This window comes from Garra rufa, chromosome 4 (genome assembly GCF_049309525.1).
Source record: "Garra rufa chromosome 4, GarRuf1.0, whole genome shotgun sequence".
NCBI lineage: Eukaryota > Metazoa > Chordata > Actinopteri > Cypriniformes > Cyprinidae > Garra > Garra rufa.
This window is the reverse complement of record NC_133364.1, coordinates 18489246-18504989: the sequence shown is the minus strand read 5'-3', so window position 1 is coordinate 18504989 and position 15744 is coordinate 18489246. Positions and strand designations below refer to the sequence as shown.

Sequence of the window (15744 nt, the reverse complement as noted above, 5' to 3'; positions counted from 1 at the left end):
TCATAGTTTAATTATAAAATGATTTGTTTTCTTCATTTTTCCAAGTTACTAAGCGAATCTCTTATAAACAAGTGGTTCAACGCGTCTATTTATCGCCCGTGATTTTAAATAGTCCAACAGCCAATCAGAGCGCTTCTTCCTGCGGAAGCGTCCAATAGGGATCTCTCTCCTAAGTTGGTCACTGATCTCATAAAATAAATCAGTCTCAGCCAGCTATAGTGAGTGCTCAAGCGAACAGACATGTCGGAATTTCTGGAGGACCCGTCTGTGCTCACTAAGGATAAGCTTAAAAGTGCACTACTGGCCCATAATGTGGCTCTGCCGAACGGCGAACAGAGGAAGGACGTGTACGTGCAGCTGTACTTGAAGAATCTGACCGCGCAAAACAAAAAGAGCAGCGGCGCTCCAGATGTCTTCTCCAGCGACGAGGAACTGCCTCCAGCCCCCGTGGTCTCCAACAGGAGCCGCTCTGGCAGGGTGGGTTGCTCGTTTGGTCGATCATTGATCTTCCTTGGTTTGGAAAAGCTTGCTTTGTTTAACGTTACGCTGGTTGTTTGATTTGCTTGTAAATGAATCGAATTGTATTGATGTAATTCGCAGTTTATATAATTTGTATGAAGTCGTGCATCTTCTAAAAGCATCTTTCTTAGAGTAAAAGAGTGGGTTAGTATTTTCAGAGTAAACAAATGCTGTAAGTGTTCGGTTTGCCCATGCACATGTCTCACAAATGAAAACAAACCGGCATGGCGAACTTTTACTATGGTGTCCGGTTCGTGAACGAATCGTTATTTTTGAGTTAGATCTTTCCAGTGAATCAAATAGATTACAAAACAGGTCTGAGCGATTCGTTTGCGAGATTGGAAATATGTTTACGAAATTATTGCATGAATTTGATCACACTCGCGAAATGGTGTATTTCTATGAACAGTAGTAATATATTTACTCTGTTTAACGTAACGTTAAATCTAATTTTATAGCTTCTAAATGTGACCACAATACCAGCATACCCGAAAGCGGAATGAATAAGCTTTTCATTGATGTATGGTTTGTTAGAATAGGACAATATTTGATCGAGATACAACTCTTTGAAAATCTGGAATCTGAGTGTGTAAAAAAAAAAAAATTCCTTTAAAGTTGTCCTAGTTAAGTTCTTAGCAATTCATATTACTAATCAAAAGTTAAGTTTACGGTAGAAAATTTAATGATTTTTGGCATAAAAGAAAAATCCGTAATTGTGACCCATACGATGTATTTTTGGCTATTTGTTACATATACCCATGCGTAAGGTAACAAATGACTTTTTATGCGTTGAATCATCTGCAAGTGCTTATGGAATTACAATAATGCCCTTAAGATATAATATAGAAATGTCATTAAATATCACTTTTGTACGCAGTGACTTAAAAGAATCATTTTCAGAACGTGGGTTTGAATCGAACAGTTCGAAAGAACCGATTCGAATGCGAGTCTCTGTTACCGCCTGGCGACAATTTCCCGCTTAAATTCCGTCACATTGATTCATTGCTTTAAATTCAATTATGTGTTTAGTATCATAAATGCATGACTTGGAAAGATTATAACGAAATCTTACAACGCTGTATGTTATCTCAGTTACACATCTGTTTTAGGCGTGGCCATTCAAGTCACAGGAAACGTATATAAGCCTCAGCTTTAAATGAGCACTCTGGGAAAGATCCATATGTGGAAATTCGTGCCTAGTTTATAACTATTGTAATTTAAAGAAATTAGACTGGTTTATTCATTGTTTTCAGATGATTTATGGATCTGAAAGTTGAATAAAATGTTTCCTTTAAAATTACCTTTAAAGCTGTCCAAATGAAGTTCGTAGCAATGCATGTTACTAATAAAAAGGTTTTGATACGTTTACCAAATATGTTAATGGAACATTATCTTTACTTAATATCTTAATGATTTTGGCATAAAAGAAAAATCAATAATTTTGAACCATACAATGTATTGTTGGCTGTTGCTACAAATATACCCATGCTACTTCCGACTGGTTTTGTGGTCCAGGGTCACATTAGCTACTCAATTTTATTATCCATAGCCATTCATAAACGCCCTATGATAAACACATAATACGGCCAAGTGTGCACTTGAAAAAGCACAATGTGCTTATCAGTTATATCTTTTTTACAGTTTTTCCATCAGGTATGAGGGTGTGTCTGTTGTTGCCATTATTTACACACTTTTCAGAGTGAATACTACAAGTTTCAAATTAGTTTTGGTTATTCAGCCAACCCGATTACCTCAACCCTCCACCCAGACAACTACACAGAGTCCTTTTATGTTTTAACAGAGATGTTTGCTGTTAAAAGCACCTCTCTATACAACAGTGCCAGTGAATGAGGTAGTGTGGCCTGTCATTGTGAAATCCTCCTGAATTGGAGCTTCTCTGTTATTAACCCTCTCTTCATCTTGACTGCCAAGGTGTTTTTCTTTAGCCATAAAAATGTCAGTACACATTTATTAGTATGAAAAGACTACTTTACTCTAGATTCAGTGCTTAAATCAGGGATTTCCATTTCAGAGTTGTGTGTGTCATGCAATTTATATTATCTGCTATCAAAATTTGCTATTATATAAAAATGTGTACATATGTCACTGCCAGTCCAAAGTATTTGAACAGTACGATTTTTATTTTTTTTATTTTTAAAGGCATCTCTTCAGCTCACCAAGCCTGTAAAATATATTCAAATAGAAAGCAGTCATATAAATAGTAAAACTATTTCACAATATTACAGCTTTTGCTGTAGTTGAGCATTAGAGACATTTAGAAATCTTACTGTTCAAAAACTTTTGCCTGGTAGTATATGTATATTTATTTACTTAATTTAATCTAAATTTATATTTTTCATATACTTTGTCCTTTCTCTTGTGGGCCCCTGGGGGTCCCTAGACCCTATTTTGAAAACCCCTGACTCGAATAATTGAATGGGAAGTTAGAGGTCTAGGAATTGTAGATTAAGATGAGAGCTGCACAAGGCTGTTTTCGTAGTGGGTCTGGTCCCTTTATTGAGGAAATACTTCCTTGCGTAGAGGAATTTCTGCTTTGACTGCCAGATGTGTGTGCGCATTGAGCTCTTTGAAGTTGCTGTCTTTCAGATAGTAATTTCAGAACTGTGTGACAAACATTTTTGGCATGCTTTTTTTGACACATAGTGTACTTCATTCTCAGTTTTTGCATGACTGATGCCACATATAGATGTTTGAGCTCACTTTTAACCTCTTCAATGTGTTGCAGAAGTGTTTAGACTAGATTGTGCTGTTTGTTTTTTTTGTTTGTTTGTGGATAAATAAAACTGTTTTACATGCAGTGATGTAAAAGCCACATTAGTGTAAATTGTGGGTAACCATTAACATCATGCCTCATTACTGCAAATTTCCAGAGAGCTGACTTTTACATTGAACCACGTGGGCTGACAGCATGCTGGTCGGTCTGGTGTAAACCCTCAGGACTTGGCTTAGCTCAGGACTTGCCCAATCTGGAACTGTTTCTTTAGAAAAGGCACTTCCTGGACTGAGAAACCAGCTCTACAGTGGCCCATAAATCTGATCGGAAACGCCAGAAAATCAAAAGCTCAATCTGGCAAAATAATCAACTTCTCAACACACTATGTGCAGTCTGGCATGCCGTTGAGAATAATTTTCTGTTGAGAATGAAGATGCTCAAACTTTTTTGGATGGTGGTAGTGATGACAAAAAAGTATGCTAGAAAAGCAATATGTAAAGTTTGTTCAGCTGAAATATAGAAAGGTGGGTTACTGGTGAAGAAATTCACACTGAATGGTTTAAAGGAGATTAGGAAATTATCATAATTTACGCACCCAATGTCATCCAAGATGTTTTCTTTCTTCAGTCGCAAAGACATGAAGGTTTTTGAGGAAAACATTCCAGGATTTTTCCCCATATAGTGGACTTCAATTGTGGCTAATGCTTTGAAGGTCCAAATTGCAGCTTAAAAGGGCTCTACACAATCCCAGCCGAGGAATAAGGGTCTTTTTTTTTTTTTTTTTACAAATTACATCTTTACACATTACATAATCACATTGGAAAGGACACACATGATTGGTTTTTCATCGTGTACTTTAAGTTCAGTTCAGAAAGGTAGGGTAGGGTGAAAAGCTCCATCTCACTGTTAACTCCAACTTCAAAATTGTCTAACATTGTTTTACCATTTTGAAAAGGGTGTTTGACTTTCTTTGCGCATTCGCTTTGTGCTTTCTACGTCACTCGTGACCTTTCCAATGTGACTACGTAATGCCAGATGAGCATTTGTGGTTAAAAAGTATATACATGTTTATTGTTTTAAGAAAATGACCAATCGTTTTGCTAGGTAAGACCCTTATTCCTTAGTGGGGATAGGGTAGAGCCCTTTGAGGCTGCATTAAAACTGCAATTTGGACCTTCAAACCATTGGCCACCATTGAAGTCCACTATATGGAGAAAAATCCTGGAATGTTTTCCTCAAAAACCTTAAATTCTTTTAATCTGAAGAATGAAAGACTTGAACATCTTGGATGACATGGGGGTGAGTTATTTTGAAAGTGAACTACTACTTTAATTTATCACTTGAGAATGCCATGCATGAGTTCAGTTACCTTATTTTTACAACCAAAAGTTTATTAAAATTAATCTAAACTCTGTTTGCCTAAATGAAACCTCAACCCATTTTCTCCACATCCCTCTTTTTCACATGCTGAGCCTGACATAGGCAGAAACTTTATAGCCATGAGGGTGTTGTCTGTGGACTGAGGAAAGTTTTTTTTTTGCTTCCATCCTGCTGGAATGCTGTGATTATGAAAGTTTTTTTTGAGTAGGCAATGTTCCAGATCAGCCCTTGTGAAGGCCCCTTACTGAAGCTCATGCGCCTTCACGATCTCCTCCTGCCCCTCGTAACCCATTCTCTCCTCCTTCGCTTCACTGTTTTGCACCATTTCTCTTTGGTCACATGCTTGTGTTTGTAGAGCAGGGCTTGACTCCAGGGAATGTGGCTGGATTTGCATTGTTCATGCTTTGTCCCACTCTGAGAGTCCCTGTTTGCGATGCCTCCAGTCCCTAATGCCACTATCTCTGTGGTGCTTTGCATAAGCATTGATTTTTCATTTCACTTGTTGTTAAACTCCGCCCAGCTGTTTCTCATATAGATGTGTATAGTATGTTTATGGTCTGGGGGTGTAAGGAATGTACTCATGTGTTCCTGTAAAACTAGCTTGTGTTTTGGAGTACTATATTCTCTCACGTCTTGTTAAAGCAACAGGTGTCTAAACATGCCTGACAGGCTCCTGATTACACACTGGAACAAGTTCAAATACTTTACCATGCAATACTACAGCTTTGCAAAGTGCATGTGAATATTAAACTGAAAATGATCAATCGTAGAACTGATGTTTACTATCTAAAGATAATGTGACTTTTCTTCACAGAAAGCCACAAGGAAAACCGACAAAGTTCGTCCAGAGGATGTTGATGTCACTGAATTGAGCAACGAGGACTTGAAAGACCTGCTACTAAAGTACGGCCTGAATGCTGGACCCATTGTTGGTGAGCCATTTTTGAGATTCAAACTCACTGTGAAGTATAAATATTAGAGATATTTTATCGTTTCAACAGTGACCCACAAAAGGTATTTGGGCACTTAAGCAATACTTCATTATTTTGTATAATAAAATGTCAAACCAAGTTTAACTCAAAGACATGTGGCACAGTGGCCAAATATAAAACAAAATATAAAAACCTGGGAACATCTGGTTAAACGTAACTGCAAAAAAATGGGGCCACAATATATTAAACAGTATTTGTGATGTAAGATATTTTACCATTATCTTTTTTTGTTTGTTTTTTTTTCTGTTTGTTTAGTTTTTTTATTAACTACTTCTATATAGACTGAATCCAGAAAAAAATGTAATGGGAAAACAGAATTTGGGAAGAAATAAAGCAGATTTCATAGGGCCTTAATGTGTTTTCTCTTAAACTTTTAATAAATTGTTTTTAAAGTTTCATGATTTAAATTAATTAGACATGCTATTTTGATATCAAAAAGCATGTCTAATTAATTTAAATCATTTTTTTTTAGCAATATTTTTATATATGTGAATCAAAATGTATAATAAAAAAATATGATGGGGCCCTTTATTTTATAGGGCCCTAGATATGGACAGATTTAACAGACTAAATGAATTGTACAAATGAAAAATGTTACTGTAAAGCATAAATGAGGCATGAAATGTGTTTTTTTTTTTTTTTATGCAAGGACATGAAATACCCCCAGAAAAAGCATTATTAATGAAATATAATTAATGAAATATAACATGTAATGTAATATACACGCAAATACAACCTTGTCTTATCACAGTGCAAAGCAAGCAACCAAACTTTTCTCTTTTCGCTTCTGGAATAATCCAGTTGTCTTGTGGTATTGTGCAAGGCAATCAGTAGATCAGCCGTTTTCACCAAGCATGCAGCTTTGCATGTTTATCCAACTCTGGCCTGAATAGTTATAATGTCCTTAAATAGATGTTGGAATGCTTTTCAGATAAAGCAGCAGACTTTCTCACAGCTTGTTTTGAACAGGGCAGAACCCTTTCATGAAATAATTTTTCATTTTCATTATCAACGATATGTTTTTTTTGTCATGATCGGAAGAGATTTAATGATTTGACACTGACATTAATAGCCAATGCCGTCTTCACATCAGCGTCCACTCGGAAGGTCTACGAGAAGAGGCTTCAGAAGCTGTTGGATCAAGGTCCTCCTGAGACCGTGGCCCCTCCCTCAGAGACATCACAGACAGACGGCAGCCAGAATGGCAACACTGACTCAGACCAGTACAGCGACAAGGAGGAAGGTAATGGGCAAACAGATTCCTTTAAGCATGATGTACTTGTAGAAATAAATGTTAAAGGAGACCTATTATGCCCCTTCTTACAATATATAATGCAAGTCTGGTGTCTGCGGAATGTGTCTGAAGTTTCAGTTCAAAAAACCCCCCAGATCATTTATTATATCATTTTGAAAATGCCTATTTTGAGTGGATGCAGAAACGCTGGCCAATTTCCAGAAGAGGGTTGTGCCTTTACAGCTTGTTACAGGCTTGACAGATATTGTCAAAAAACATGTTTGGTTTTTCATGTCTATCATGCTGAAATAATGCGTTTTAAAGCAATATCAGTTTAAACTTCTGAGTGCACATATTCATAGAATGAGCACAGAAAGTGGCATGTGAGTACTAAACTGAGTTCTCTTTCATGTGTTATTGTGCTTAAACTGTCGAATACACAAGTTTGTGTTAAACACACGAGTTATGTCTGTGAAAGCAAACAGCTGGAAATAAATCACGTTTATATTAGATCTGTGTGGCAGTAGCGTAATATACAGTAAATCAATAAATCCACTGCTCTCTTGTCTTATCTAAGGCTGAGACCCTAAATAGTGTTCTGTGCTCATCTGTGCAGCCAGCGACAGAACTGTTAGCATGCTTTGCTCAAATTTTCGCCATGGTGTTAGAACTGGTACACTGTTATTGCTTGAGAAAACAAAATAGCGGCATCATGGGAGGAAACGTGCAGATTGGGGCAGTAGCATTATAATAAGATCCCCTTTCTATGTCACAAGGGGAGCAAAATCTTTTTTTTATTGTTTTCATGTTTTCTACCGGGGTCCTGATTATAGCACTTAATCATTGGGAAAAAGTCAGATTTTCATGACATGTCACCTTAAAAAAAATAAATGCTCATTTGATGTGTTTTTTTGTTTGTTTTGTTTTTTCAGAAACGGTAACTCCAGCCCCTGTGTTTGTGCCCGAACCTGAACCGGAAGTAGAACCCGAGCCGATCCCAGTTGTAGAGAGACCAATCAGGAGCAGAGGGAAAACGCCTGTGACCAGCAGAACACGCAGTGGCCAGCACAACAGAGTAAGGACGAAACCTTTGCATTGTACTTGTTTGTGCTTTTCCTCTTCTGCTTCTTTTGTACATCAGCAAAAATGCTGCTCCGTCAAATCAAACGGTTTAATCTGTTTAACCTGCAACAAAGGAAATGGGGTGTTGTCTAGTAAAGTTTTTCTTTTTTAAATGCTCACTGATGCTTCAGAACTTATTAGTTTGAAGATCAGGGTAAATGTAACGCATTTTGTATTCTGGGAAACATGTAGCTTCTGAAGGGCAGTACTAAATGACCAAAATTTATGATATTTAGGCAAAATAAGAAAAAATGTGCATCCTCATTCTGTTCAAAAGTTTACACCCCTGGCTCTTAATGCATCATTTTTCCTTATGAAGCATCAGTAAGTGTTTGAAACTTCCAAAATAGTTGAGTCCCTCAGTTGTCCTCAGTGTGAAAAGATGGATCTTAAAAACATACAGTCATTGTTGGAAAGGGTTCAAATACACAATGCTGAAAAACCAAAGAATTTGTTAGACCTGAAGAACTTTTGTAAGGAACAGCAGGAAGTTTAACTGTTCAGGAGAAACAAGGTGCTCATGCACAACTAGTACTAAACAAACAGCTGTGGATCATTCAGTTAACAACACAATATTAAAGGGTCACAAATCCCTAAAACACTTTTTTTTTTTTTTTAGTTATTTACAGATATATACATGTTGTACATTGCTTATAACAATCAAGCGTATGTAAACTTTTTATTAATTCAACTATTATTTTCCCTTGTGGACTATATGTAAATATCTTTTATGTAAAATATCTTATTCAGGTCAGTACTAAATTTAAAAAAAAAACATGCATTTAGTATAAATAATTAACATTTTGCAGATTCTGTAAATGAATTATGTAAACTTTTGACTTCAACTGTATATTAATCGGCTCAGCCAAAGTTGTGAATATGTGGCAAATGAGGCGAAATCTGCAGACTGAATATATGTTCATATGATTTCAATTAGCGATAGCACCCCCACTGTTTCACATCCCGTCCAGTTTTCACTTTAGCTTCAACTTGGCCCAGACTTGAATCCTCTTTTATCTTCTTATTCCCTCCCTTCCTCCAGACACTGTTGGCTTTCTCATTCCTGTTTGACTTTACTCAGTCTTGCATCTCTCAATGACTTGTTCAGGTCACTTGTAAACAAATAGTCCAAATGATACTTTCATTAAAGACTTCTTACATCAAAGCTCTTCAAGCTTCCAAAGTAGTGCAATCGTTACATTCTTTTGGCCTTTACTGTAAAAAAAAAAAAATACATCTATAATGCAAACAAGTGCAGACATTTTCCATATGACGTTCCCACCTGTATATTTTTCCAGCTTTATCTTCTCAAGGTTCAGTAGCACCACCTGGTGTAGAAGTGATCTGACCTACTGTGGTCACATGACTGCTCCACATTTGAATGTTGTCATGCCTGCTGTCAGCATGAGATAACCCATTTTCTCATGTATGGAAAGTTCTAGACCTTTTGTTGTGTGGTGTGTAGGAGGATGAGGAAGACGCACAAGAGGAAGATTTGCCAGCTTTGAACATTAAAAGAAAGTTGAAGAGAACTTCGCACAGGCTGGATCAGATGGTTCCCGCAAGCGATGACACTGTAACATAATCTGTGGTTATCATATTGACGTGCATCACCTGGTTTCTGGGTGTGGTGATCAAGTTAAAAAAAAAAAAACACGGGTGAACTGGGTTTGGTTGAACTCCTATTTGTTTCACAAATGAGACAAGGCCATAATATACTTTGTTACTCAATGGTAAGTGAGGTTTGTGTCCATTTCAGGAGAACTCTGAGCTCTCGTCTGCAGAGTACTTTCCTGTTTCTCAAGACAGGAGGAGAACAGGACCTGTGGTAGGTGCCCATGACCCTGGTGTAGTGCCAACTGCCTACATTATTAGGCTGATTCACATGAACATGCTTTTATCCTGACTTTAAAGGCAGTAAGAAAAGAGCCCAGACCTTTGCTCAAAGACAGGACGTCAAAGCTCTCATCTAATACTGAATCTCTGAGACGACGTAGCGCACCAGTCCGTGCATTTCGGCCTGATTTGAACGAGGCTCCTGTCACTGATAAGGTGTTGTTCTATTTTTTTTTTTTACATCTCGTTTGACATTAAGGCAAGGTGATTGAAGTTCTCAGTGAAACTATCATTTACTCACCCTCAAGTTATTTCAAACTTGTTTGAGCGAGTTTCTTTTGTTGAACACAAAAGATGATATTTTGAAGAATGCTGGTAACCAAATTAGCGCTAAATGATTAGGGATACATTGGGAATCATTCTCTTACGTTGTCTTAAGTCTGAACCAAGCAAAATATTTTCTAAACATATTAATTGACTCATTCTACTCAATGTAAAAAAGTTTGAATGAACTATTCAATGACTTTTACATAGTTCACTTGTCTATTACTAAATTAATCAGCATTTTTGAATGAATCTCTTGAATGAATGATTCAAAAACATCATAACAAACGTTACTTGAAGTGACATTTTTAGGGGAGAAATACTTTCAAAAGATCGCTACAATAAAAATCGGTGTTTTTATCCGAACTATAGTGTGTTTTCGCGATGCGTCTTTAATTGGCCATATTGGCGGCACTGAACGGAACAAAACTTGCATATTTTGCTCATTATTGCTGCTGAAAATGGTCAATCATTGTCTTGTTTTGGGATGTACTAATCTGTCAGACCAGGAAAAACATTTCGAATATTTTAGACTGCCAAAAGTTATAACAAATCTAGGAGATGAGTGCAAAAAAACTGCCTGAGGAAACAAAAGGCGTTTGTAGTTGGCCAAACTGAACCAGGATTTCCTGGGCAAGAATCTTGACAACATTCATGTTTGTTCAGGCAAGTAAAATATTAGGCTAATATCTTAATACTGCTCGTATGTATTTTACCACCTATTAACTTTAGTTTGTCAAAATATTGCGCCCTTTCCCATTTACTAAGTCCTTCTATATGATTTAGCAGCTTTCACATGTTAAGCATAAATTAGCAGAACAGCATATTCAGTAGTACATTAACTGTGCAATCCATGCTGTTGTTTACATCCAAGTATTTCCAATATGGCAGCGCATACATGCCATGTGTTTGCTTTCAAATCGAGATCTTTTAGCGATTAAATCGTGCAGCTCTAAACGGTTACTGGTACCAATTGACTTCCATAGTATAGAAATAGTATGGAAATTAATGTCTAAAGGCATTTGGTTACCAACATTCTTCAAAATATCTTCGGTAGTGTTCAACAGAAGGCATTTATACAGATTCGGATCATTCTCATTTGTTTGTTTGGAAATCAAATTTCTCATAGGATTTCTCGGTGTCATCGGTAGTGAAGGAGGTCTCTATTCCTCTGGTGAGGATGAAAACACAACCTTTGGTAGGTCCAGAAGAAACCTCACACATGAACATCATGATGCAGCTCATATTGTAGTGCCATAGTGTTTTTTATGCTGTCATGTTAAAGGCAGAAGCAAAGGATCCCAAGTCCTCAAAGCGCTCCTCCATGTCTGCAACTGACTGGTCAGAATCACTAAAATGTCACAACTCTCCTTACAAGTCAACCGTATCTGGTTTACGTAGCACCACTCCTGTTGACAAGGTGCCAATACTTTATAAATCTTTCAGTTTGTGAATGAAGGCATTGTTTAATAGAATTTGTAATTGATTTTCTTTTGTGTGTGTGTCATTAAAATGTCTTCTCTGGAGTTTGATGAGAATGCTGCTGAAATCACTTCCCCTCCAATTAGACCATACAGTCGTGAGCCACTAGTTTCTCTGGTTAATACCGCTTGTGTTGAGGTGATGAAACGCACACGTCCATCTTTAGTTAAAGGAAAAGTTCACTTCCAGAACACAAATTTTTCATGTACTCACCCCCTTGACTTACTTTCTTCAGTCGTAAAGAAATTGTTTGAGGAAAACATTTCCTTATTTTTCTCCATATAGTGGACTTCTATGGTGCCCCGAGTTTAACTTTAAAAATGCCGTTTATATGCAGCTTCAAATAATCCCAAATGTGGTTGTAAACTATCCCAGCCGAGGAAGAAGGGTCTTATCTAGCAAAACGGTCTTTGTTGTTTTGTTTTTTTATTACAATTTATTATTATTATTTTTATTTATTTTTTTTACCTCAAATGCTCGTCTTGTCTTGCTCTGCCTGAACTCCGGTTTAAGACAATTAGGGTTTGTCGAAAAAGTGAACATGCAAAGATCAATTGTCAGCTGGGATCTTTTAAAACCGCATTTGGGATCATTTGTAGCTGCATTTAATCTGCATTTTGGAAGTTTAAACTCGGGGCACCATAGAAGTCCACTATATGGAGAAAAATCCTGAAATGTTTTCCTCAAAAAATAATTTCTTTACAACTGACATGAACATCTTGGATGACAAGGAGGTGAGTACATTACCTGTACATTTTTGTTCTAGAAGTGAGCTTCACCTTTAAAGCTTTTACCTCTAAATCATTGTATATTAGATGTGTCAAACCACAATTTTGTACTTTCGTCCATCTTCAAATGCATATTTCTGCAAAAATGGATCTTAATATGAGTTTTCATAATCTCAGGTGGATGGCCAGGGTATGCAGAACATGCTGAGCTGTAAATCTTCAAGCCGTGCTCCTGTGGTATGTCTTGCGCCAATCCGTAACTGTTTAAAACATTTGTTTTAGTAGCTCACAAAGTTCTGTTTCTTCTCTGAAGGCGCAGGAAGTTAAATCTGTCACGGTATTGAAGCTTTCAAAGACTCATTTGGGTCAAAACAAACCTTCCAAACCCTTAATAGACATGGTGAGCTGTCTTTCACCTTCTATTGATGGTCAAAGAGAGATTTTTCCATCGCACTCAATTACTTTTAGGGATTCTGCATCTCGTATGGCTTCAGAGGACTCTTTTCCTGTCTCGTATGAGCTTTCCCAGGTTTGCAGTTGATTAGTTGTTCATTTATGGACATTTGCTACAAATGCTGTGTGAGTTTCTAGCTGTTTACATTTACGTTGTTGGTTTATCAGGAGAGCCGTGGCTCACCGAAAACCGAGCCCAAGACTAGACAGTCCAAAATCACCCCTTTCTTTTCACAAAACACTCCTGTCCGAGGAATGGATAGCAGCCAGATGGAGACGCCAAAGACCGCAACGGTAATTTTAATGAGCTGTAAGGTGTTTGGCTCCACAGGGGTGTAAAGGTGATGAGGAAACTTGGGATTCAAGAGTCACTTAGGTTATGCACGGCTGTGGTGTTAAATTATGTCTTTATTTTGTTTTGTTTTTTAAGGTAAAGTTGGTGACGTCGATCTTCAATATCGCTTCATCACTTGGTTGTGTTATATTCCAATGTTCACATCTTTTTGTGGCTCTGTCTTTGTGCGCAGGTTGAAAAGGTGTCGGCTATAGATCAGACCACGAGGACGGTAGAGAGAGACGTGCTTAAAGAGATTTTTCCTACTGAAAACCTCAACACCCCTACTGGAATCAGGTATGAAGGAAAGAAGTTTCTAGCATTTGCACTGATTAACATGGAAGCCCGTTTCTCGCCACTGAATAAAAAGTAAGGTAATTGTTTTCATCTCACAATTCTGACATTTTTCTCAAATGCATGATATAAACTCTGAAGTGTAGGTTATAAAGTCAGATTTTTTTTAAGATTAAAAGAATTCACATATATATTCCCAGTTTTTAAACTGAAAATCTCAGAATTTTTTCTTGCAAGCGCAAGTTTATATTACACAGTACTGACTTTATGTCTTGCAACCCGGAGTTTACGCACGTTTACATCAAGTCAGGATTATGAGTTATGAGTCACAATTCTGAGGGAAAAAAGTCAGGATTGCGAGTTTGTATCAGCAAGTGCAAGCAGCAAGTATGTCGCAAAATAAAATAAGAAAAATCTGAATTGTGATAGAATTCTGAGGAAAACATATCTTCTATCTGAATTGCGCGTTTGTATCGTAATTCGAAAAAGTCAAAATTGCATATTTGTATCGTATTTCTGAGAATTGTGAGTTTCTCACATTATTCTGAGAAAAAAGTTGCAATTTTATTTTTATTTTTTTTTTATTCTGTGGTGGAAATGGGCATCCATACGTCAAACGCCAGAGTTTTGTGCATTTTCAGTCACTCCACATGATTTCCTTTTTTTTATGACATTGAACTTGAACCAAACTGTTATTTTGAAATATCAGAATGATCTAATATTTTGAGAGTTTTATGTTTTTGTCTGCTTGTTGGCCATATCACATGACTTTGATTTGGTGGATAAATGTTTTTCAGATATTTCAGATCATTTTTTGTTTATTACGTTTAATAAGCGTTGTGGCAAACAGCTTCGTTTCTTTTTGGACAGCTGTATCACCCTGACACACACACACACACACACACACACACACACACACACACAAAAGTATTCACATGCTCATAAAAGAGGTTTATTTAAATGATTGAGTTGCTTTTTTTTTTTTTTTTTTTTTTTGAGTAAAAATATTCCTGAACCAAATCAGTGTTATGACTTTTAAAGCTGTACGTGTGTATAATTCTTAATGTATACACAAAAAAAACAGGTGTTCATATCACAGATAAGTAGTGAAATTCTGCACTGCAAATAAACTGTAAATCTATTTTTTTTTTAAGTATGGATACAATTTATAAATTATTTTGTCTTATTTTTATTTAAAAAATATTTAACACAAGGTCAGTTTCCTATATTAAGACTTGTTTTCAAAAAATCTATATTCTATTTATTTATTTTTATTTTTTTCAAATGTATTTTTAGTGCCACTTGTCGTCGACCAATCAGAGGAGCAGCTGGCCGGCCGCTGCTCGGTGACGCATGGCTGGACGAATCTCGTCTCCGTCTTAAGGAGCTCAGAGAAACCAGCTTCTCCTCCGCCTCCACCTACACAGAGACCCGATCTGTTCCACGTGTGGCCGCTGTCCCTCTAACCGCTTCCAAGCCCGTGGCGCCCCCTGCTGTGAAGACCAGAGCACGCCGCAGCTTACCAGTGTGGGTGCAGCTTCTGCTGCTCAGTGTGGTTGCTGGATTCCTGTTCTTTGTCTACCAGGCCATGGAGACTAATGAAATTGGACTCTTCAAGCAGAGCGGATCAGATGAGAGCACCAGCAAATGAATGTCATGCGCATCTTTACCCTCTTTAACATACTCAGCCAGTACGTCTCTTTGTTGATTCAGCAGCTGTGGACTTTTACCTGCAATCTTTATAGATTCATACAAAGACAGAAATGCAGAGCCTTTGCATTATGTCTGCTTATGGCTCTTTTCCAAATGAACCGGTTTAGAGCAATGAAATCTGGTTTTAATTTTAAAATGGTGAATTTTTTTTGCCTTTTGTATGTCTTTGTTTGTTTTTCATTTGTACTTTATTTTACAGATAAATGTTGATGCTGTCCATGAAATGGAGTCTGAGTTGAAGTGGTGAAGGAGAAGGCTGATTACACTTGTTTTGTTTTTTGTTTTGTTTGTAAACTACATTTAGTGTCTACTTGTGACAATATTTTTGCATCTATTCTCACATGTAGCTCTTTAAAGGTGCCGTATCCATGATAACATTGGTGCCCCTTGTAGTATTTATGTATGTTGTCGAAATACAAATATTTTCAATAAACTGTTTTGCAATGTAAGGCCATTTATAATGTTATTATTATTTTAATCATTTAATTTTTATTTCCGGGTCTTATAAAATGTTGATTAATTTGAACAGCCTAATAACGCTAATTAATAGTTTGCAACAAGAACTAGGCTGTCTAGTTCTTCAGAGGATTTAGAATTTG

At 36.9% G+C, this 15744-nt stretch overlaps 1 protein-coding gene across 1 annotated transcript; it reads left to right on the top strand.

Moving 5' to 3' along the window:
* The first annotated feature begins 216 nt into the window (after positions 1-216).
* On the top strand, positions 217-15599 carry tmpoa (thymopoietin a). The gene is made up of 15 exons (XM_073837767.1): positions 217-477; positions 5448-5565; positions 6719-6868; positions 7792-7934; positions 9456-9557; positions 9741-9809; positions 9896-10033; positions 11271-11339; positions 11427-11561; positions 11669-11761; positions 12529-12588; positions 12665-12880; positions 12973-13098; positions 13332-13435; positions 14729-15599. Exons 1-15 carry the CDS (start codon positions 241-243, stop codon positions 15081-15083), a joined length of 2115 nt encoding a protein of 704 aa, XP_073693868.1. The 5' UTR covers positions 217-240; the 3' UTR covers positions 15084-15599.
* The last annotated feature ends 145 nt before the right edge of the window (positions 15600-15744 follow it).

Bases quoted from the DNA above. Each gene is read 5' to 3' on its own strand.
- tmpoa (XM_073837767.1), top strand. From the start codon at position 241: ATGTCGGAATTTCTGGAGGACCCGTCTGTGCTCACTAAGGATAAGCTT. The intron at 6,869-7,791 runs GTAATGGGCAAA...TTGTTTTTTCAG, and splicing joins GTACAGCGACAAGGAGGAAG to AAACGGTAACTCCAGCCCCT. The intron at 7,935-9,455 runs GTAAGGACGAAA...TAGGAGGATGAG, and splicing joins GCAGTGGCCAGCACAACAGA to GAAGACGCACAAGAGGAAGA.